The 21,400-nt window shown below is 41.1% G+C and overlaps 7 protein-coding genes across 7 annotated transcripts; 6 read left to right on the top strand and 1 right to left on the bottom strand.

Annotated features, from left to right (window-relative positions):
* Nucleotides 1-1,148: 1,148 nt before the first annotated feature.
* Nucleotides 1,149-2,412, top strand: BDB00DRAFT_841009 (uncharacterized protein). Its single transcript, XM_053124801.1, has 3 exons — nucleotides 1,149-1,278; nucleotides 1,472-1,714; nucleotides 1,809-2,412. The coding sequence occupies exons 1-3, from the start codon at nucleotides 1,207-1,209 to the stop codon at nucleotides 1,944-1,946; spliced, it is 453 nt and encodes a 150-aa protein (XP_052976119.1). The 5' UTR covers nucleotides 1,149-1,206; the 3' UTR covers nucleotides 1,947-2,412.
* On the top strand, nucleotides 1,630-3,734 carry BDB00DRAFT_595624 (uncharacterized protein). Its single transcript, XM_053117974.1, has 4 exons — nucleotides 1,630-1,714; nucleotides 1,809-2,872; nucleotides 2,975-3,037; nucleotides 3,135-3,734. Exons 2-4 carry the CDS (start codon nucleotides 1,964-1,966, stop codon nucleotides 3,588-3,590), a joined length of 1,428 nt encoding a protein of 475 aa, XP_052976118.1. The 5' UTR covers nucleotides 1,630-1,714; nucleotides 1,809-1,963; the 3' UTR covers nucleotides 3,591-3,734.
* Nucleotides 3,735-5,622: 1,888 nt separating this feature from the next.
* On the top strand, nucleotides 5,623-6,359 carry BDB00DRAFT_875945 (uncharacterized protein; the record flags this gene model as incomplete). The annotated part of the gene is made up of 4 exons (XM_053127423.1): nucleotides 5,623-5,772; nucleotides 5,937-6,043; nucleotides 6,141-6,237; nucleotides 6,345-6,359. 4 exons carry the CDS (start codon nucleotides 5,623-5,625, stop codon nucleotides 6,357-6,359), a joined length of 369 nt encoding a protein of 122 aa, XP_052976117.1.
* Nucleotides 6,360-7,867: 1,508 nt separating this feature from the next.
* On the top strand, nucleotides 7,868-8,257 carry BDB00DRAFT_769885 (uncharacterized protein; the record flags this gene model as incomplete). The annotated part of the gene is made up of 2 exons (XM_053119846.1): nucleotides 7,868-7,967; nucleotides 8,046-8,257. Coding segments are annotated over 2 exons (312 nt in total), but the record flags the coding sequence as incomplete, so codon positions are not given.
* A 641-nt stretch (nucleotides 8,258-8,898) lies between these two features.
* On the top strand, nucleotides 8,899-11,711 carry BDB00DRAFT_595478 (uncharacterized protein). Its single transcript, XM_053117973.1, has 9 exons — nucleotides 8,899-9,015; nucleotides 9,083-9,515; nucleotides 9,594-9,724; nucleotides 9,816-9,938; nucleotides 10,011-10,091; nucleotides 10,162-10,267; nucleotides 10,377-10,746; nucleotides 10,867-11,395; nucleotides 11,483-11,711. Exons 2-9 carry the CDS (start codon nucleotides 9,091-9,093, stop codon nucleotides 11,587-11,589), a joined length of 1,872 nt encoding a protein of 623 aa, XP_052976115.1. The 5' UTR covers nucleotides 8,899-9,015; nucleotides 9,083-9,090; the 3' UTR covers nucleotides 11,590-11,711.
* A 5,525-nt stretch (nucleotides 11,712-17,236) lies between these two features.
* On the top strand, nucleotides 17,237-17,604 carry BDB00DRAFT_840984 (uncharacterized protein; the record flags this gene model as incomplete). Its single annotated transcript, XM_053124800.1, has 3 exons — nucleotides 17,237-17,268; nucleotides 17,289-17,518; nucleotides 17,581-17,604. Coding segments are annotated over 3 exons (286 nt in total), but the record flags the coding sequence as incomplete, so codon positions are not given.
* Nucleotides 17,605-19,474: 1,870 nt separating this feature from the next.
* Nucleotides 19,475-20,329, bottom strand: BDB00DRAFT_769931 (uncharacterized protein; the record flags this gene model as incomplete). Its single annotated transcript, XM_053119849.1, has 2 exons — nucleotides 19,475-19,963; nucleotides 19,988-20,329. Coding segments are annotated over 2 exons (831 nt in total), but the record flags the coding sequence as incomplete, so codon positions are not given.
* Nucleotides 20,330-21,400: the final 1,071 nt, after the last annotated feature.

The raw sequence follows: 21,400 nt of genomic DNA, 5'->3' as shown, positions 1-21,400 counted from the left end.
AAGTTCGGATTATACTTGATCTTGGAGGGTAAAAGGTATCTTATGATATTAGCGAAAAAAAAAAGAATAGATTGTACACATAGTAATACATTATGGAAAAGTGAGCTGTGTATACAAGATAGTATGCCTCTTTTTTTTTTTATCTACGCTAAAAAAGCTATGCTGTAAAAGCAAGACGACACTCTTTAAGGAAATTCACATAAATGACGATTTTCATCGTCTTTTCGCCACCTGGCAATTGTTTGTACCATATTGCTGCATGAAAACGGGGCTGGGAGTGGGAAAAAAAGAGTCTGTATACACACGTTGGAAGGGGATTTTAGCCTTTTCTTGACTGGTGAATACCACATGACGTCTGAAAAGTGATCTTCATGACATATAAGGGAGCCATGGTTTAAATTCAAGATGCCTTATGACTTGCTGCTATTACTGTACAACGCTATATACACACGTCTAGTCGCCACACTTCCAGCACATACAGCATACTCGATCTGATATATTTCTACTCGGTATGTATAGCAGTCAATGATCCCTCTCAGCTGAGTATGGACGGGGAAAAGGCGTGCTGTGTGTTGTGTCCATTACACAAGGGCCAGCCACATGAAAGAGAGAGAGAGAGAGAGAGAGTGATCCATGGCACTGCCAACCTCGTGTAACCGCAACAGCTGCGAGCAGCACTCGCTATTACTGCTGTAAAGAAGCGAGATGCTGTATCGTAATTAGAAGAATGTTCTATTATTTGCACAAACAGTGACACGTTTTTGTTTGTGTTGATCCCAACTATATTGGCTGGGAAACCCGACTGGCTATTTCATTGGTAAACAACCCCCCCACCCAACAAAATGCCCATGACAATGCTTTCCAACCATTGTGGAGGGGGGGGGGAACGTATAGTACGGACTATAGCCTCGAGTAACATTGGAGGATATATCCAATATGTGAGTTTTTAATTCAGCAGCGGTAATAATAAGAACCTATCTATATACTGCGTTCTCGCCCTGGAACTCTCGTCTGTTTCGTCTTTTATTATGTCACAACCATCAACAAGTGATCGGCCTCTGCTAACATGGTTACACACGCACAAAGCGGGGATCGAATTTGGTAATGACATGCTCTTTTTTTTTTTTAGGACACCACACAAGAGAGAGAGAGCCTTTGTCTTTCTCTTCTTTTTTTTTTATTTCATTATTTCATAACGGCAAAACAATGGCAACTTTACCACCACCACAACAACAGCACCAGCAAAGAACCGAACCTGTCTCTATACTCAAGTCCAGTGTGAGTAGCAGCTGCTTTTGTATACTTTGTTGGAGCGGAAAGAACGTTTTTCGTTCTATTCCAACTGAGCACGTTGGGGACATTGTTCACTCATCGCATTCCAACTTTCTTTCAATTGTCACAAACACACTACAAAAAAAAAAAAAAAAAACTTGCATTTCCCCCTCTTTTCTCTTTCAATGACTCTCATTAGGCTCGTTCGCAAAGTCCTCCATCTGAAACCATGTCCGTGTCCATGGGAAAGGCCACACGCATTGTGCTAAGCGAAGACGAAGAAGACGACGATTATGCTCCAGACTCACTCAACAAGTATCTTTCGGACGGAGAAGACGACGATCCTGCAGCAATACCCATTTCGGGTCAAGCGCTCGAGCTTTTACAGACTGAAAAGGCCATCCAGTCTGGCTATCTTTTGAAGAAAGGCGAAAAGCGAAGGGTAATTTTTCAATACTTGTACTACCTATGATGTATTACACCCCACGCAAAGCAGACAAGGAAAAACTAAAAAAAAAAAATGGTTGTTTCTATAGACTTGGAAAAAGCGTTGGTTTGTCCTGCGGACGACAAAGTTGGCAATGTACAAAGACAGCAAGGTAGAAAAATCAGAGCGTGTGTGTGTGTGCGTGTGTGCAAGAGACAGAGTAGAAAAAAGGCGCGCGGCTTGGTAGGGGAAAGGAAAACCCCCATGAGCATATCACCTGATCCAACTCCCCTTTCTTTGTTTGGTCAACCCCCAACAACCAACCAATCCTTTCAGGAATATAAGCTTTTACGAATCATCGACCTACACGAGATCCACAGCGTCGTCCATGTCACATCAAGGAACAAGTACAAGTACATGTTTGCTATCAGCACTCCGAAGCGCATGTATTATCTGCAGGCGGACAACCAGCATGAATTGGATGGCTGGATTGCAGCTATTGAGCATGCCAAGGCGGAGCTTGCTCTGTACGGTGCAGACGACGACGATGCCAGCTCCGTCGGGCGTGATCAGGCCTTTGCCAAGGATGTGATATCGTCATACAAATCACAACACTCTCAGCAACAGCAACAGCAACAGCAGCAAAAACATCAACGACGAAGATCTTCAGGCGCAGACTCGTCATCGGGTATGATGCGACGACGGCCATCATCAACAACAACAGGCGGTGGCCCTGCTTCCTTGTCTTCTCAACTGGACCAAAGACCATCTGGCGTGGGTGCTGGTGGTGGTGGTAATACCACACATATGATTAGCCATGCGCACGTGCCTCCGGTCGACATTCCAAAACCATCCACGCACAACAACAACAACAACAACAACCATCTTCACCACCACCAGCGCCCTGAACCCTTCCACCTCAACACAAGCATCAGCGCGGGTGGGGCTAGCAGTAGTCTGGAACAAGGGCTAGGCTCCTACTCGACGGGCCAGACATATCCACTGTCCCCCGTTTCTGACCACCAAGCCCAGATGCATGTTGCCGACGCCCTTGCAAGTTCAGAAGACGACGACGAATACAGCTGGACCGATGACATGGCCAATGTGCAGCAGGAAGAGAATCGAAACAGAGTGCTTATTGATGGCTATCTACTGAAATTGGGTCGAAATAAGGTACTTGTAATAGTTTCTCCGGCTCCTTTCTTTCGCACTCCCTACTCACCAAAATCGATTTTCTCTCTCTCTTCCCCTCCTTTTTTTCTTTTAAATACGCAGGGATGGAGAAAGCGGTGGTTTGTGCTGCGAACTGACACGCTAGCCTATTATGAGGATGACAAGGTATAATAATGTCTATTACGCTGGGGAAGGAAGGGAGGGTAATTGAAGAGGAGACTTGGTTCTTTGTTGCTAACTGGAGAAAACCCCCCCCCCATAGGAATACGCTCCTCATCGCATTATCCCGCTCACACACATTATTGACTCGCTCGAGATCGAACCTATCAGCAAAAACAAAAAGTACTGCTTCAAGATTGTTATTCCCAAACGAAGCTACGTGCTCTGCGCAAGCAGTGAAATGGAGCTTGAATCATGGCTAAACGCACTGAGTGTGGGTGTGCGAAGAGCCAAGAAGAATGGCAACGATCACCCTGCCGCCGGGACGAGTCCTTCCATGGTGGCACCTCCGTCTCCACTCGTTGCCTCGCCGACATCTCCATCCTGCAACTACAACAACCACCTCCAGAGACTGGCTACCGGCTCCTCCTTTGACTCGTTTGAAAACACAAGCCATATCTCTGGCGTGAGTGGAGCAGGCGCAATAGGTGGTGCCGGTGGAGCACTTCCTGGTCGTGCTCATCATACACATACCCATAAGCTTGGAAGGGCCAAATGAGCGGGGTCTTTCCTTCTTTTTATCACCATCATCATCACTATTCTTTACTACTACTTTTTACTTTTACTACTATTATCATTATTATTACTATTACTATTGCTATTACTATATATATTCTTGCATAACCTTCTCTTTCTACCTTTGAAAATAATCTATAATCGTACTTTTACATTCCGAAACCACCTTACTTTCACCATAGTTTATTTCTCTTAATAATAACGAAAATTAACACTGGTAAATACTGTGGACTGACGGGGCAATCATCTTTGAAACTACGCCCTTTACTCTCACATGTAAACTGTTTTTTTTTTTTGACAGCATCGATCTATATAACTTGGATTGCAAACCGCCACATGATGCACGTTCCACATGTGAGAAACTAAAATGTTATACGGCGGCGTTGAGGATCTGTGATGGGTGGTGATGACGATCATGACCACTTTCTTTCTGTTGCAGAAAGGGGGGGGGGAGGTTTTACTTTTCGAAACGTATATTTTTTTCTTACTAACAATCACTGGTGGGAACGACGTCTCGGATCTCATGTTTTGTGTATATATGAGGAGTACGTACAACAACAACAAAAACCCTGAATTTGTGGGAAACCTTTACTGTTTGAACGCTAAATTACATAGGTTGGGGAGGTAACAGGTTATTTTGTACTCTAAATCAAAAAGAGACCCATTACAACAGCAGAGAGACACATATTACATCCATCCGGCTCATTCGGATCGACTGGCTGCATATTAGAAAAGGCACCTTTGAAAACACGGTCGGTGGCTTTGCAATATCTCCCGGGCACAGGGCACAGAAATGGGTGGGAGGGTTTCTCACTACTATAAGTCAAAAGAGCGAGGGTGAGTACGTACTACAATAATAAACAGCTGGATATGTCCCAAATGTTGCTGTTTTGTGTAAGACACACACGCTTCGGTAAGGCTACAATAGCCCCCAAACAGGAACAGAATGATGAAACGGAAAATCCCGATCCGACAACGGACCACCCCGTCCTGTTGTCCTCCCGTGAAAGGCGTGTGTACAGTACATGTTTATGTGTTTAATGCATCACTCTATAAAAGGTCTTGATGCCCTTTGTGGTTGATGTTGTCGTCAATCAGCACGTATATAACAGTGCTCTTTTTCCCTAAAGACATAAGCCTCTCTTTCTCTCTCTCTTTCTTTTTCTTGGTTCTTTGTTTGTCTCTTATATAACCCCCCCCCCAACTCCTCTCACCTGTGCTCACTGCTCAACCCAAGGCCGAGAATCCTACAATGAAAGACGAAACACGGGTGACAGACGAGAAACCCATCCAGCAACCCGATCGTTTCCTCACACCTCAGCCCACAAAACCAAACGGCAAGAGCAAGACACTCCAAGGCAAGGCACACACGTTTACACTCTGAATGGATCCATTCGCTTCTTCTTTTAACATACCACAAAACAGATCTGGACTACCATCCTACGCCGCCTCCTGCGACGGTTACTGTCCAGAACACTGTCTCTGCTTCTCCAAAGGATCCATGTTTTCTAGGATGGTACAGTGACAATTACTCATGATGACTATCATTGTTGTTGGAAGTGTTTATTTTTTCTTACTTAGGATCCTGTAGTATACTCGCATGCTTCATATGCTGCCTTGTAAAAGACGAACATAGATCATGATTGGACCTAGTTAGTATCATGTCATACCAACACCATCACCAACTACTACTACTACTACTGCCACATAGCACTCCTTACTACATTCACTTATACTACTCACATAACCATCATTTTGTACATATCGCACTCGTTGTAGACGCACAACTTTTTTTAAAAGTATAGCTTAATAAAAAGAAAAAGAAAAAACACAGTGCTGTTGCTGCTTTCCTACAAAGCACAAATGTCCGACACGGGTTCCCGGGATAGGATTGTCAATGGGGTATAGAGGGAAATCCACACACGCTAACTCTTTTTTTTTTTTTTATTCCCTTCCCTCTTGTGTGTGTGTGTGTAAACGTGGGGGGCATCCGAACCCACCTTTTGAATTCGCCAATGACATCAACCATATCTTGGCCACTCGTAGTATGGCACAATTTCAGCAATCCAATCACGACATGCTTGACATCAAGCTACCCTCATGTTTTTGCCGGTCAAAAAGATGGACACATTTGGGTTTATACCATGCATAACGATCTTTTAAAAGTGAGTGGGAGACCCGGACAAGGGGGCGGGGACAAAAAAAAGGGGGGGGGGGTGGGATTGGCATAAAACACACGACGAACACACACAGCTTTCCTTCTCGTTCCCAAAGTTTTTTGCTCATTGGGGTTGCGCGTCATTATGCTTTTTACTTTTGTCTTTTATAGCACAAGCTTTTACTTGTTGGTCACAAGACACCTATTGCTGCACTATGTGTTATTACTGCAGAAACTAAAACGGACAATGATATTCTTATAAGCGCGTCTGAAGACGGGTAAAAAAAATCAATGGATGGGTCTATTTTATAAAAAAAAAACACTGCGTCTATTTCTTCTTTTAAAAAAAAAACCCTGAGATGTTCATTGTTATAGTGAAGTTGCACGATGGAATATCGCGGATGGCCGTTGTCTTGGCGTCAATGCAAAGGGGTTTCTCGGTGTACCACGGCAACTAAAGATCTTTAGCCAGGTACATCTCATCCCAACAACTTTGTTTAACCCCTCCGGCGATACATTGTCTTTTAACGCATGACTTTTGTTATTTAACAAGTTCAAGGATCGATATCTTTTTTGCAGTGGGCAGTCGAATGAAATATGCATATTGAACTCAACAACATTGGAGGTAATATCCGCCCCCCTCAAAGCCGCTGCTCTTGTTCAAATGTGTATACTGACGTGTCCTCCCCCTACTATTACTACTACTATTACTATTACTATTACTACTACTATTACTACTACTACTATTCTGCCTCTTATTAGGTGGTTAGGATATGGGGAGGGCATTCGAGTTGGGTCGTGTGTTCGGATTTCTATGACTCAGGTAGAGGTACACTACTACCTTAAAACATCTTCATACATGTGGCTGACTCTCAACTATGTATGAATAAGCTGCGCAAAGAGGAAGACTGGTTACGATAACAATGGATGGGAAATTGGATATCTGGGACTTTGATCCCACTCGACAAGCCATCTACAAGGATCGGACGCAAGTCAATCAACCCCAACTTGTCAAAGAACATGAGAAAACACCCGATAGTGTCATTGATATTGCGAGTAGTCCTTGGTTTCCTGGATTATGCATGGCTGTGACACGTCGAAATGTCGTGGTAGGTGATTGTTTTCTCCCTTTTTAAAATAACCTTGCCTATTACACTTTTCAAACCATTGGATCGCTGATAAAACTTTCCATTGTTTATTATCCACAAAAAGATATTTGTGCTGCGTAATGATCGGTTTGTGCCTGAAATCACGTTACCAGCCAAAGCAAACACGAGTTGGATCGGAGCAGAGTTTTGTGGGAAACATAAACTTGTACTTTATGCGCAGGTGAGTTGTATGGTCAAGTAACTTTTTGGCTTTTTTACAAAAGAAAAATTCCATTTGCTGAATCATCGGTCGGTTCCTGGGTTGGTGGGTCGGTATAGAACGGTGATTATTTTGAATACTCTATAAAGCCACCCGAAGGCGTTCGGCCGGGTGCCATGGCTGAACAAGAAGCCCAATTGTATTACAGGTATTTTGCTCAAAAAGGAAAAAACCTGTTGTTCCTCGCTCCCGGTGGCTGACAAGAACATAAATCTTTCTTTCTCTTCTTGCTTTGGAAACTCACACTTTTTCAGTGCAACGCTGCTACAAAGCTATAAACTCCATGATACCAGTAAGTGTCAAATACTATAACTCTCCAATGATTCGATTGCCACGTCTTTTTTCCTAAAGAAAAGAGGGGGGGGTGGGATCAAGGAATGGTTTCCTTTGCTAATAAATACTTGACTTTAAAGAAAGAGCGTCTTGTATGATGCCAGGAGCATGTCATAGCACGATTGTACGCAGGAATACGCAAAACGATGATACTTTGGTAGCAGTAGAGGAAGAAGGATATTCGGTCGTATCGTTTTGTAACGATGCAGATCATTCTACGTTTACGATCCATACCCTCCTTGAGGATGCAAAAACGGAACAAGAAGACGCGAACATGATATCCTGTAAGTATATTATTGTCGGGACATCCCTTTTCTCTCTTTTTTTTGATATGATTTTGATGTAATATGTGTGTGTGCGTGTGTGCGTGATACACACGAAAAAAAAAAAAAGTAAATAGGTTCGATGCGATTTGGCCCATCAAGGAGAAAAAAGATCCCAAGTTTGGAAGTATTACGGCAACGATCCCCGTCAGCAGTAACCATTTAGCTATAGGCTATGGTAAAAAAAAAAAAACATAAATAGAGCTATAGAACCTGTGAGGGAATACGATAGTCAAAACTAAAAATCTGTGTGTAGAGAACGGAACCATATGCGTGATACCGCTATCGTTGGCGTTGTTGCATCTGTCAGATCTATCGCAGTATGTGGAGCATCGTTCGAGCGTGCGTGTATTTGAGCGAGCTCACAAGGGTCCAGTCACTTGCTTGATTGTGCATGAATCACACCAACACCAGTACCTACTTTCGGGTGGCCGTGATGGTGCTGTCAAGATATGGAATCTCATGTAAGCGTGTGTGGCTTTAATTTACTTTTTTTTTTTCTTTTCAAACAGCTAAAAGAAGATACTTCTTGATTGGATTGTAGCGATGGAAAGTACATTGTATCCTTTACGGTCCATGCGCTGCCAGTACAGTCATTTATTGATCCAGCAGAGCAGTCAGAGACCCGGATACGAGGCTGCGTTGTATCCGTGGCTAGCGATAACTCAGTCGCACTTATATCTGTGGATTCAATGAGCTGGTAAGTAGAATCGAACACTTTTTTTTTTTGTGGTCAAGCAAAGAGAGTGTAAATCAATGCTAGCGTATATGTTTTATAAATCCTTCAGACTTACACACGCACATATCATAGTTTATTTATATTCCCAAGTCACCCATACCCGCTGTCTGCTATTCAATGGCGCACAGCAGAAGATTACTTGGTCCTTGGTTACAGTGACGAGACAACTTATGTTTGGCAGGTAAGCGCTTAACCCACTGGATCATTTTGAAGAGAATAAGCGGGGGAGAGAGGGAAACTGGCAGCAGATACGGAGGGAAAAAAAAAGCAGTACTTTGATTTTTTTTCTTTTTTTTTTTTGTTTCTGCCAACCAGTTGACTTCAGGTTATTTGGATCGTGTTCTTCATGGCAAAACAGCAAAAGAAGTATTCGATGACGATCGATGGCCGACTAACCAAGTGTCAGCGTCAACGTCCTTTGCGGGTAAACCAACCAGTAGCACCAAACAAAATGTGAATATCCGGTCGATTGCGTCGTACAATCCAGGTAAGGGCGCTCTACTTTTTTAAAGGCAAGGCGGCACAACTGATGCATCTTGTTTTCGCATATACAGCACTTCAAATGTCAACACTTTTCAGCCACGTGTTCACATTCAACATTCGACGCGTCGTTCATGATTTATATGCAAAGTACGAACGAACGCGTGGTCAGGATCTAGGCGATCTTGCAGTACCACCTACACCTCAACAGTCGACTTCATCCACATCTTACGATGCCGTTGTACCTGATATCACCGCCTTTAGGCCAGACAAGGATGATCCTCTCGACGTTGTGAGTCAGCCAGAGGATGAAGTAGACAACGCCAACAAGAAGCTTTTCACGGACAAACGCAGTACCGATCTGCGAAAACGTCTCGAGCTTGTCTCTGCTATTGTTGCTGCCAGCGTATCATGGAATGTGAGCGAGGCTTTTGAAAACATTTGCAGTAGGACCTTGACGTTGCAAAGAAACTCAAGCCATAGTAACATCAGTTATGGTCTAAAAGGGTAAAACATTTTCTCTTTTTGTTTTAAATGCTTTTAAATATTGAGTTTCTCTACGCATAAATACATGTGTATATATAGTGCCAACGGCTATCTCTCCATATTAGCACCACTAGATGAAGAAAAGAGTGCTTGGACGGTTTCTCCAGAAATGACGGCTTCGAGGTTATTGTCAGTGGCATTACTTGCAAAAGCCATTATATTTATTGCAGGTATATACATACCGTGATTTATTTGCCATGCATTATCTCTTTAGTAGCAGCCGAGTAAAATCCATTAACAAAACGGGCAATATCATTTTAGGACAAGAAAGCAAAAGCTCTGATTTGATTGCTGGATATGCCATGGCTTTACCTGCTGTTGTTGGCAAACAATACTGTTTCCCGTCCCTGTCTTTACTTGGCAAATACTGGCAGGACCCCTCAGGTAACGTATAACACAAAAAAAAAAAAAGGCGTAGAGAGAATAGTTTCCGGCCTAAACTCTCTATCTATATAGCACGCTCGCTATTCTCGAGTGCTTTGATAGGGCTTAATGAAGAGGAGATTTTGTCGTTAATAAGCTATTGGGATAATTATCGCAAGTATTTCCATAACAAAACAAAAACTTGTAAATATTTATCAACGCGCTAACATGTTATATTCAACAGTTCCCACATCAAGCTCACCTGAAAGTCATAGTCCCTATATGATGGCTCGCGCAACCATTGTACTCGGCATTATGGGCTGTGATCAACCGCAAATGCTGGATACCAGGTAAATTTTTTTTCGTCTGCTTACATTTTTTCTGTCATGTAAACGATTTCTAAATGGTTTTCTTTTTCTTACATGATCCCTATCACACACACACACACACACACTAAAGTGTCCGCAAATATACAGCTCTCAGTCTAGCACTATTGCTATCGGATTCTGATTTGGATGACCCAAAGACCCAACACACGGATCCTTCACATGCTTCAGTGGCTCGTACACTAGCATCCATGGAACTGCTCAGTCAAGGTTTCAGTACATGGGAATCTTACATCAATGCTGCAGAGGTCCTGCGGACCATGTTCGCCTATGCAAACAATACCCAACCGGCAGTGAGCCGAGGTGCCAAAAACGCCATATTTGAGATTGCGAAAACGAACATGCCCCTTGTCATCGGCACGCTCACGTACGATGCGACGCATACAAAGCGGACGGACGATCGTGTCCAATGTCTTTGGATTATCAATTCATTTATACGCAAGGTAAAACCTTCTCACTTGTTTTTAAAAAAGCACATGCCATGCAATGCTTTTTTCAAGCTATAAACTGACCACATTTCTCTTGTGGTACGCACGTCCATTTGATTTCCTTCCTTCCTGTAGAAACCAGTTCTACTCTATTCCCATGTGCATCGAGTTGTAGAATCTGTAGTCAAGACGCTTGATCCTAATGTACCTCATCTTCGAGAGACCGTTTTACCAACAGCCACAGCCGTACTTCACGACTTGGTGAAAACATACCCATTTGTCGACTTTAATAGCAGTGCTCAAAAGCTCTCTGTCGGTACCTTGGAAGGCGCATCTGTCATTTATGACTTGCGTACAGCAACACGATCTGTCGTGCTTGAAGGGCATCAGGGCGGCATCAGTGCGCTTGCATTCTCTCCTGATGCCAAATTCGTTGCAACGAGCTCTTTACAAGATCAAACTGTTCGAGTGTGGTATTCGAACTTGAGTCTCTTAGGCGTACTCACAAGTAGCTTCTCCCATGGATTAGGACGCAATATTGATAGTAGTAACAGCCATCATGGCGGTATCAGCAGTGCGAGCAGTGGTTTTGGTTCTGGTGATCACAAAGAATCCGGATCTCAAAAGGCGTATAAAGTGTTTTCATTTGCTTTGCCCCACGGTGGTAAGTGTTGTTGTTGTTGTGCTGAGAAGCTTGTTTTTTTTTTTTTTTTGCGCTTTCTGATCTTTTTCGCTTTGCCCCCCATTTTAGGTATCACCGAGCACTATCAAATTATGCATCAAGTTCACTTTGAATGGACGTCTTCCCGCTGTGTCAAATTGCATGTCCGGGACTTGGTCATGAGCTTCAACGTGTAAATTCAGTAGTCTACTTGTAATATTGTTGTTGGAGATGCTGTTATGATAAATATATTACAAGGAGCATGGTTCAAACATATCCTAGCATGAAGTTGGATACAGTAAGCGATAAAGATGATGGGGGTACCTTTTAGTTTGTTAGATACGTACATAAGAAGCAGCGGTAATTTGCCGCATAGTAGGAATGGCTATACCCTTCTTAATGAGCCCGTGTGATAACATGATTGTCTATTTTTTGCTATTCGCCAACCATTTGATGAGCTATTGTGCGCCCAGCGATCATGGTGGTTCTACGAAACATTTTAAATCTTTCTCATGCCAAACTGAAAAACGAAAGATACGCGTTCTAGCCGCTGTGGATGCGATTTCTGCGTGACAATAACAGTAGCAACTCGCCATCGAATGCAGCTTAATTATGTCATCATGTGATTGCTATTTGCGGAATAGTATAGACATGTTAGTCAATGGCTGCAACTACCAAGCGTCCCATGAAAATATAAATCCTTCTTATTCAAAACAACTCCTGATATAATAGATGCACAAGACCATAAATGGCTATACTATCATTTATCGTGATCATGACGATCGAACCAAGGTTTCGCCCATCTTTGAGGCATTCACTGTTACCCTGTAAAAGTTCAATATTAATTAACAAAGACAAAAAAGGCATATTCACTTGTCCCTAAAAAAACAAACCTTTGCTGACGCGCAGCCATCAACCTTCTGCATGTGGGTATCTAGCCGTTGTCGACATGTACACTGTAACAGCAAGAAAATGATCGCTATTCAAGCCTAAAGCACTAACAAGGTCGGTTTCTTTTTTAAAGTTACTGATTCAGTACGCACTCATGCATGGTGAACCTTTGCGAACGAGTCTCCGGGAAAAGCATTATAAAAGTAGCAGCAACCGATGTTATCTGATAGCGTCAAGGGGAGGAACAGCTCAATGTCAAAAGTCCAAAGGCCAGTGTAACGGACACACGGGCCTGCCATAGATCCAATCAGACGTTGTGTTACTTCCTTGGCGTATGTGCAGGTGGTGTATGATACTTACATGTGAGAAATAAAAATAACAGGATGATCGACACGTTCCCTCCGAACAATTTTTTTTCCTTTCGATAATTTTCGCGAGCAGAACTACGCGACCACAGAAAGTTAAAAAAAAAGAAAGGTGAAAAACGCGTACCAAAGTGTGATAAAGTACGTTGTGATCGTGTTACCGTCAGCTACGATACGGAACATCTGTCATGGTTCCCAGCATTGTTTAGCACGGACCTGTAAATGAGGGCGGGGGTATTTTTACCTACTTTAGCACCCATTTTCCACAGCATGTTGTTTCCTCGCTTTTTCTTTTTTCTTTCTTTGACACGAACCAAAAGCACCCGCTGATCTTCTGGTACGTTGTCAAATTACATTTGATTGCTAACACAGATGGCTTCTCTCCAAAGGTTAGATTAGGAGACGAACGTAAACGAACCATATGAAACAATCGAAGAGATGTAAAGAAGACCATAGAAACAGCTACGAGCGCAAACGAACAGAAACACGAACGAAAAACACGCGCTGTTCTTTTGGTACATAGTCAATTCGCATCGATTTCTAAGGTGTGTTTTTTCTGTAGCTCCGCGTTTGGTGAGATGAAGTGGGCGTCTCAATACCATTCGACCTTCAAGGATCCGTAAGCGACCAAGACAAGGCCCTAGCTTTGTGGGGAGTGGGTTACTGGGGGAGCAGATGTCGATGCGCCTTCCCGTGGTTGCTCCTGTCAGTACCTGCCCAAGAGCGGGGAAGCTAAGACATCGACACTCTATCAGTAAATAGTAGTTAAATGTACCAATCACAAAATGATTTTCTCTCTTCTCATTAGTTAAACTTGCTTGTGCCTGTTTTCTTCCCACATGGAGTTTTCTTTTAGTTACCAATATGATTCTCTTAGTACAAACTTACTAGCCCTTACTGTAGAATGCTGTTTAAAGCTCAAGTATTACCCATTAATGTTACATAAAGGATGTAAATCGTATGTTTTCTATGATAGATGATTTATTGTTTTTATTTTCACTCTAGTAAATGTTATTATACAACCTCAATGTCTCGACATGTCACAGCAGGTCACCTGCAAAATTTGGGACCCGCAAGAAATAACACTTGTTTTCTGCCATCTACATGAGAAATAACTGGAGTTATTGCCGTGCGGGTCACAAAATAATAATATTACTCTCTGTCCTTTTGTTTCTGACACTGTTGCTATGCTACTACCTGTCATTGTCATGTGTTCCATTTTCAAATTCATTATATTATACTTGCGATTTCGCCATTACAATAGTAAATCTAAAACATATGACGGAAAGATATTTTACAATAAGCGACGCTTCTTATCTTCTTCAAACAAAATATGTTTCATTTATTTCAAGTAAATAGTTTAAGTGGGTCTGCTGAACAAGTAGCAAAGGGAGAAAAGAGCTATCATAAACACCTAAATATTTTGGAAAATCGTTGTCGCCTGTTTGTTAAGCTCGTTTAAGCTAAGTCCAAGAGCATTGCGCCTTTCTTCGCCCATTGCTGCTGCTGTCGTTTCCGAAATCCCTTTGGCAGAGGCAAATCGCTCGACCTCCTTAATGATCTTGATTCTGCGACTGAAGAACTTCCAATCGCCGTTTCTCCATTTTGCACCCCAACGTTGTTCCAGTGTTTTCACTGCATAGCCTCCAGCAAGCCCAACCGACCACTCTGCCCAAAGGTCAGTGACAGTCTTGATTCCCCGGCTCATCATATAAAACGGTGACTCACTCGTTGCATCAAGACCCAATGTTTCAGAAGGTGCTGAACTCGGGATAGATGTAACTGTTGCTGTTGTTGGCTGCTGCTCTGGATGGTGCTGCTGTGTTGGCATTGGTGCTGCTGCTACTGATGATGATGATGATGGCCAATTGATGCTTAGGTTTACCGTCGCACGGCCAGATACGAGGTCAGAAAGGTTCTTCGTCATATTTTCCATCTGCATTTGCATTGCATCTAACCGCGAAACCATTTCATTGTTCATCGTGCTCATGCATTGCTCAAGGTGAGGTACGGCACGTTGCAAGAGCAGATCTTGAGGGGTGGCATCTTCTTGAATGGATCGTTGAAGATCTCTAATAGTCAAAATAGTAACAACAATAAGTACCATATTAATGATCATCTTGTGCATTTTTTAAAATCAATACTTACTCTTTGAACTGGATGTATAGCGGCTCTCTGAATATATGATTGAGAAAAATTGGATGATGCGGATACTTTTCTTGCATAAGCACAGCGTCTTGAAGAAACGTAACGCGCAGAACACCTAAGAGACGCAGAAACCCGGCGGCAGCCACTTGATCAGGTCGAATTGTTTCCAGCCAGTATTCGACACGAGGAAAAATCTTTTTGCATAATTCTTGAGGAGGGTCAACGGCAGCACGAGGCAGAAAGAAGTGACCCTGTTGAGCAGGAAAGCCGGCCAAGACACGCATGACTTCACGAGGAAGACTTGTCAAGTAAGCACCATTCATCGTAGTGTTGTTCCATCTGCCTAATCTTCTTATCTGCGCCTCGTCGGCACCATCCAAATCTGCCATCTTGCATGAGGATCCACGGGCGGCATGTGTCTTCTTGGAGGAGACAATGTTACATTTGGCAAACGCCTCGTCGATTGCTCGAAGTTGCTGCTGATATGAGATTTCGGTGGTGTTGGTGGCGGAAGGAGAGGTGCTCTTGAGCAAGCGGATATCATACCAATCTTGGTTATGAGTGAAGACGGGGAATGGTTCGTTTTCGACATGCCAACGCCAGAAAAAATAAAAAGAAAGAGCCATGAAGGGGCATATCTCGACGCGAGTGTTCCAGATGCAGGCGACAAGTTCCAGACGACCGTGCTTGTTTGTCTTTCCTTGCTTGATAATCATCATGAGGGAATGGCATTCGGACGGGCCTTCACGCTCCAATTCGACACTGTGCATATTGGGTAAGGTAGCCTTCCGTGCCGACTCGCTTCGCAACAAACAATAGTGAGAAAGCAAAAATGCGAGAGCATTGCGCAAGTGAGACCCTTCATTCTTGGCCATGTAGTAATCGACAACGTCGGCAATCTGATCGGTGGTCGTATATCCATCGATCAATGTTCCAAGTGCACGTTCGTCGTAATTTTCACGTCGTTGGCTTTCTTCGCGGATTTGGACGAGGTCGATAAGTTCCTTGACAGCGCTACGTGGATGAGGATGACTATTGGCAAACGAACGAACTTGTTGCTGATATAAATCGACGATGGCGGCAACGTAGCTCATGAAAGTGGAAGCTTTGATTTTCTTGAGCTGGGTCGATCCTTTGCCCTTGCGACGAGCATCACGGTTCATGACCTGTTAATTGAGATTGTATAAGCTAAGAAGCAGTACAGCAAAACTATGAATTTGAAGTCGCACATTTCATAATTATTGTACATACCTCTTCTTTGAGAAACAAATGGAGCTTGTCGCCATAAACAATATAACGAGTTTCTGTAGGCAAATGTGGCATCATTCTATTGCACCATTGACGGTATTCCGTTTGCTTGTTGACATAGGTTTTCTTCGTGTTGGCTGGGCGTGCTTCGAGTGCTTCACGGTGCGTTTCATTCATAGATTCACGCATAGCCATTTGCGAGGCCTGATACGTAGAGGAGCTGGCGGTGGTGTTGAGAGACATAATTGACAAAGATGTGTTAGAAAAAAGTGTAGAGCTTGAAAAGTTGGAAATGTATTGCAAATAAATAAAGGCAACATTTTTGAGAATAGTAAACGGTCTTTTATTTATATCATTTGTGATAGCAAAGAAAACACTGATGCTCATCTAATTGAGAATGAGTCAATGTACGTGTTATTGCATTGTTACTGCTACGCTCGTTGAGTCTAAGGATGTGTGTCATGTCAAAGGCATATGCAAGATGTGTCATAAATGATTCATAGCAGTGACCTAGCGGTAGGGATCCGCACGGTTCGGTTCGGTTCGGTTCTTAAAGGGAACCGAACCGAACCGTCTAAAGCAAGAACCGAACCGACTAGAACCGACGAGAACCGTAGAACCGAAGAATCGAACCGAAGAACCGAACCCATCATGTATATAAAAAAGGCAAGATTCGGTATCTTTAAATGAAAGCTGATGTGTGTGTTCAAATGTCGCGGTATACTTGAATACTGCAGTAAAAAAGAATAATTTATTATTGTACATTGAACAGCGATCTCAAAATGAATAAGAGAAACAGAATGTAAACATTCTCATACGATGTGGGTCATTGCATGGTTAAAAGATTGAAGCACAGTTTTTACAAAAAAAAGTGGAGCTTATAGTACTTACTTAGAGCGACTTAGTATTACTAGTACAATATGTTATCGTAACATTGGAGGAATTGAACCACAACCGGCAGTACATACAGCTGCTGTGTCTCTACGTGTGTATAGTGTATAGTGTCTCATAAAAGGCAAAGGGTGAATGGGTAAGATAATTCTGTTATGAGCCCCAGAATGCGCAATCTCGAACGGAATGCACAAACTTGATAAAACTGATCGAGAAGCCATGATAAATCTAGTTAAGTAGTACGTCATGGAGAAAAATGCATTGTGGGTAGCAAAGTAGAGGAACAAGTAATGATGTGCGTCATGGGCGGAGAAAGCAAGCTGCCGTCAGAAGAAGTGTTTTTTTTATTTTTTTCTCTTATCTTCTTTACTATTTTTTACTCCCTTCTGCTTTTGCAGGTTTTGTTAAATTTTTCAATAAAGTATGGCTTGCAAATACACTACTTCGTGGTCTTTTCGGAATAACATTGTTCGTAACTTCCATTATAGCCTACTTTATACTAATTACCAAAATCGCTGATTGCAATCTTCTGCCTCTCGGTTCTTCGGTTCTACTTATACAGAACCGGTTCGGTTCCGGTTCGGTTCTTGACAGGAACCGAACCGTATTTTCTCGGTTTCGGTTCGGTTCGGTTCCGGTTCTACGGTTCTGATACGGATCCCTACCTAGCAGGTACTCAATTTTTTTCTACAATGCGATTATTGTGTGTAAGGTCACAATTTGGCTGGTGACTCAGTTTTGTGACCCAAGCCAATCCCCGAAGATAACTCCTTATTATCTATCTAATCCTTATTCTAATAAAATAATACAAAAGAATATTATCAAAGTATATAAAAAATGTTTAAATAATAATAGTTATCATCTAAATTATGAAAAGGGTAATTTAAAATCTGTCAACTATTGTAATAATCACCCCAATTTTAATAAAAACTACTATATTACCTTTGGCACTGGTGTATAAATAAACACTCGTACTTCATAGATCAATGATGGTTTCATATTGTGATTTCTCTTAAAGATACTAAGAAGCATTATATAACATCCAAATGCTGCTTTGATGTGATCAAAGATGAATAAACAATAAACCCTAAACATAATTTTAATTCTAATTTAATGGAAAAGCTTGTTATTGTTAATATACTCATGAAAGGCTTGCCGCCTCCTGCAACCTTCCACCTTTAAATTTCATTGACAAGTTAGATTTCGTCACAAGTTCCTCATCTAAAGGAGGGATATGCTCACTACTGTTGCACCGGGATTATTCAATAAAAGTTTTTTCTTTTTATTTTATATTTTTTTATAATATGTTTTTAGATTTTCCCTTAAATGTTAAGTAATTTTAAAACCGTTTTGAAAATAAGCTAATAGTAAAAACAAATAAATTTAATTTTTCCTCTTAAAGTATTTTTACATATATTAAAACATAAGTAAATTTTATTAAAATTTCTATAATATTTTTTATATTATACTTTATTTTTCATATATAATTTATTTGGATATTTTACCATCATTGATTGTTCATCAAATACATGTCTACTTCTGCCACCAGTACAATAAGGTCCAGAGGCTTCTAGTAATAGCAAGTCTAATTTTGATGATTTGATATATATGGTGCTATCAGCATTATATCGAACATAGTTGGGCATTGCATTGAGACCTGTTTCGCTAACACTAAAGTTACATAACAATCTAGATACTGTACAGCAGCAAGTCATAAGAATGTCCAGATTGAATAATGCATGTATATTGTTTCGGATTCTGTTAAGTCACATGGGAGACTGGTTGCTATATGAAAAACTATGAAAAAAGTAGTAACTAATAATTTTTTTGTCAATAAAATAAAAGTTATATTTTTATTTTATAAAAAAGATAACTTCTAAATATATTGACAAAAATTTTCAATATAGTCTTGTTAAATGAAGAAATTCTTATATGTAAGGAATCTATGCAATTATCTATAAAAAATATCATATATCAAGTTATAAATAATTATTTTGAAAATGAAAGCTTATACAAAATACAAGAAAATAAAATAAATTTAATGGAAAATATTATAAAAGAGGAATTAAAAAATACAAAAAAAATTACTTTTGGATTATAAATACTAGTCTAACTATATGTACATTTAATTATAAAAAAAGAAAAAAGAAAGGACATATATGTCATAAAAAAATTAGAATTAATCTCCTTAATAGTGAACCTGATTACTTATGCTCTAAACATTCTAAATAACATATTACCAAGAAACGCATTAAAAAAACAAATATAAATAAAATGAATATATAAGAATTATTTGAAAATCAAATTCAACGAACCAGTAATATTGTATATATATGTTTAATGAAAAAAAAAGAAAAAAAATAAAAAAATATAAAACAGTTAAAACTAAAAAAAAATTATATAGGCAATAATGGAAATATAAATTTTAGAGAAATAATAGAAAAATTACTTAATGAATAAGTAAAAAAAAGCATAATATATATTATATCAATTTTTCTAATAGGTAGAGTATCTCAAATTAATTTATATTAATTATTAATTAGTTTTGATGATTAGCATATTTTTTAATATATCTTTTCATTTTGCCCACCAGGTTCTTGTGGAAGCTGATGATGAATTGCAGATTGTCACTGTCGTCATCATCCACATATTTTCGTTTGGCCGTATGGTTGAATTCCAGTGCATGCGACACGATTCTTTTTGCCTTGAGCGAGCCAGGGACGTTTTCAAGGGAAGCAGCCACCTTATGCAACAACTTTTCATTATTACTGTAAATCGCATCAACAACATGTACCAAATCTTCTTTTTGTACAGTTTCCATATCAATGCACTCCATGGCCAGCCGATACAATGTTCGTACTGTCGAATGTTCAGGATGAGAATGACCATACAAGGTGGGCGATTGTTCAATCAGAAACATCGACAATGCCTGTAAAGATGATACGTTGGCATCGACTTCTCCGTACGATAGGCTTGGCTTTGACACAAGATAACAGCTCTTCGCCCAGAAATGAGAGCACAGAATACGCTGCATCTATGGTTTACCATCGACAGGTGTGAACTTGGTGATAAACGTCAACGGAGAGAGTTTATCAATGCAAAATACCATCACCAACGGATAGGATTTGTACACTTGTTTGGCGTTTTGACTGTATTTGACCAATCGTTCCATAAAAGCTTCATTCACGATGGCTTGTACCTCGATCAGAATTGGTGGCAATGAGTTTTGAATGCCCAGACAAGGGACATACAGAATATCGCTACGGGAGCCATTGTCCCATTCAGTGGTTGCGGTAGTATAAGTTCCTTTTGGGACATTCAACAGATCCGAGGTGATAATGTCTATGGTTGTTGATGTTTTTAGGATTGCTTTGCTCAATAGATCCGTTCCAGGCAACTGATCCAGTGGCAACTTGAACGTAAGAAGGTCATCAAGCACTACGAAATAAGTCAGGCCTTTAACAAAACAAAATATTAGATAGATATAAATTCAAAACATCCATTTACTGTCATTTTCATCCTGGGTGTTTTCTTCAGTGGTTGTCATGGCAAAATCAAAGGAACCGCGTTGGAAAGGTAGCCTGAAACACAAAAAAAATCTAGGGAAGAGTTTCAGTGAAACTCTTTATATAGCAGAAGCGTCAAAGTATACTTTAACTTATAAACGTAAATTGAGAGGGGTGTGATATAATGAACAATGCTGTAGTGGTTTGCACGGTTGCTATAGCAACGAGAAGTGTTTCGGACAGACGGACAAACCGGTACTTGGGTCAGCCAATCAGAGGTTGACTCCTTTTACACCGACCGCTAACACCGTCTACACCGTTTCCGTTTACACCGTCTACACCGCTAACATCGTCTACACTGTTCACACCGTTTACACCGCTAACATCGTTTACACCGTTTACACCGTCTACACCATTTACACCGTTTACACCGTTTACACCGTTTACACCGTTTACACCGTTTACACCACTAACACCATTTACACCGTCTACACCGTCTACACCGTTTACACCGTCTACACCGTCTACACCGTTTACACCGTCTACACCGTTTACACCGTTTACACCATCTACACCGTTTACACCGTTTACACCACTAACACCATTTACACCGTCTACACCGTTTACACCGTCTACACCGTTTACACCGTCTACACCGTCTACACCGTTTACACCGTTTACACCGTATGCACCGTTTACACCGTATGCAGAGGAATCATAGGAGCTGCTGAAAATTCGCGTTGAGGAATTTCGGGTTTCACATTGTCCCACATCAGAAACGCGAACACCCATTATCAACCTGGGATAAATACTCAACTGGACACATCCAGATGTATACACCAACAAACATCACTTTTTTCATATTTATATATGGTCCTATAGGAATTAAAATTTAGCTGACATAAAGTATGAGATAGCAGAAAGATGATGTGTATAGTAAAAGAAAGTAGTTGCTCTAG

This window comes from Zychaea mexicana (assembly GCF_025766255.1).
Source record: "Zychaea mexicana strain RSA 1403 chromosome Unknown BDB00scaffold_80, whole genome shotgun sequence".
NCBI lineage: Eukaryota > Fungi > Mucoromycota > Mucoromycetes > Mucorales > Lichtheimiaceae > Zychaea > Zychaea mexicana.
Note: the sequence above shows the minus strand (reverse complement) of the source record. Positions and strands in the feature narration are given on the sequence as shown.

What these genes read in the sequence shown, in the direction of transcription:
- BDB00DRAFT_595624 (XM_053117974.1), top strand. Translation starts at nt 1,964, where the DNA reads ATGAGCATATCACCTGATCCAACTCCCCTTTCTTTGTTTGGTCAACCC. An exon ending in TGAAATTGGGTCGAAATAAG is followed by an intron (nt 2,873 to 2,974) that starts GTACTTGTAATA and finishes TTAAATACGCAG; the next exon opens with GGATGGAGAAAGCGGTGGTT. An exon ending in CCTATTATGAGGATGACAAG is followed by an intron (nt 3,038 to 3,134) that starts GTATAATAATGT and finishes CCCCCCCCATAG; the next exon opens with GAATACGCTCCTCATCGCAT.
- BDB00DRAFT_595478 (XM_053117973.1), top strand. Translation starts at nt 9,091, where the DNA reads ATGTCAACACTTTTCAGCCACGTGTTCACATTCAACATTCGACGCGTC. An exon ending in ATCAGTTATGGTCTAAAAGG is followed by an intron (nt 9,516 to 9,593) that starts GTAAAACATTTT and finishes GTGTATATATAG; the next exon opens with TGCCAACGGCTATCTCTCCA. An exon ending in TCAATTCATTTATACGCAAG is followed by an intron (nt 10,747 to 10,866) that starts GTAAAACCTTCT and finishes TCCTTCCTGTAG; the next exon opens with AAACCAGTTCTACTCTATTC.
- BDB00DRAFT_841009 (XM_053124801.1), top strand. Translation starts at nt 1,207, where the DNA reads ATGGCAACTTTACCACCACCACAACAACAGCACCAGCAAAGAACCGAA. An exon ending in TCTCTATACTCAAGTCCAGT is followed by an intron (nt 1,279 to 1,471) that starts GTGAGTAGCAGC and finishes GACTCTCATTAG; the next exon opens with GCTCGTTCGCAAAGTCCTCC. An exon ending in AGAAAGGCGAAAAGCGAAGG is followed by an intron (nt 1,715 to 1,808) that starts GTAATTTTTCAA and finishes TTGTTTCTATAG; the next exon opens with ACTTGGAAAAAGCGTTGGTT.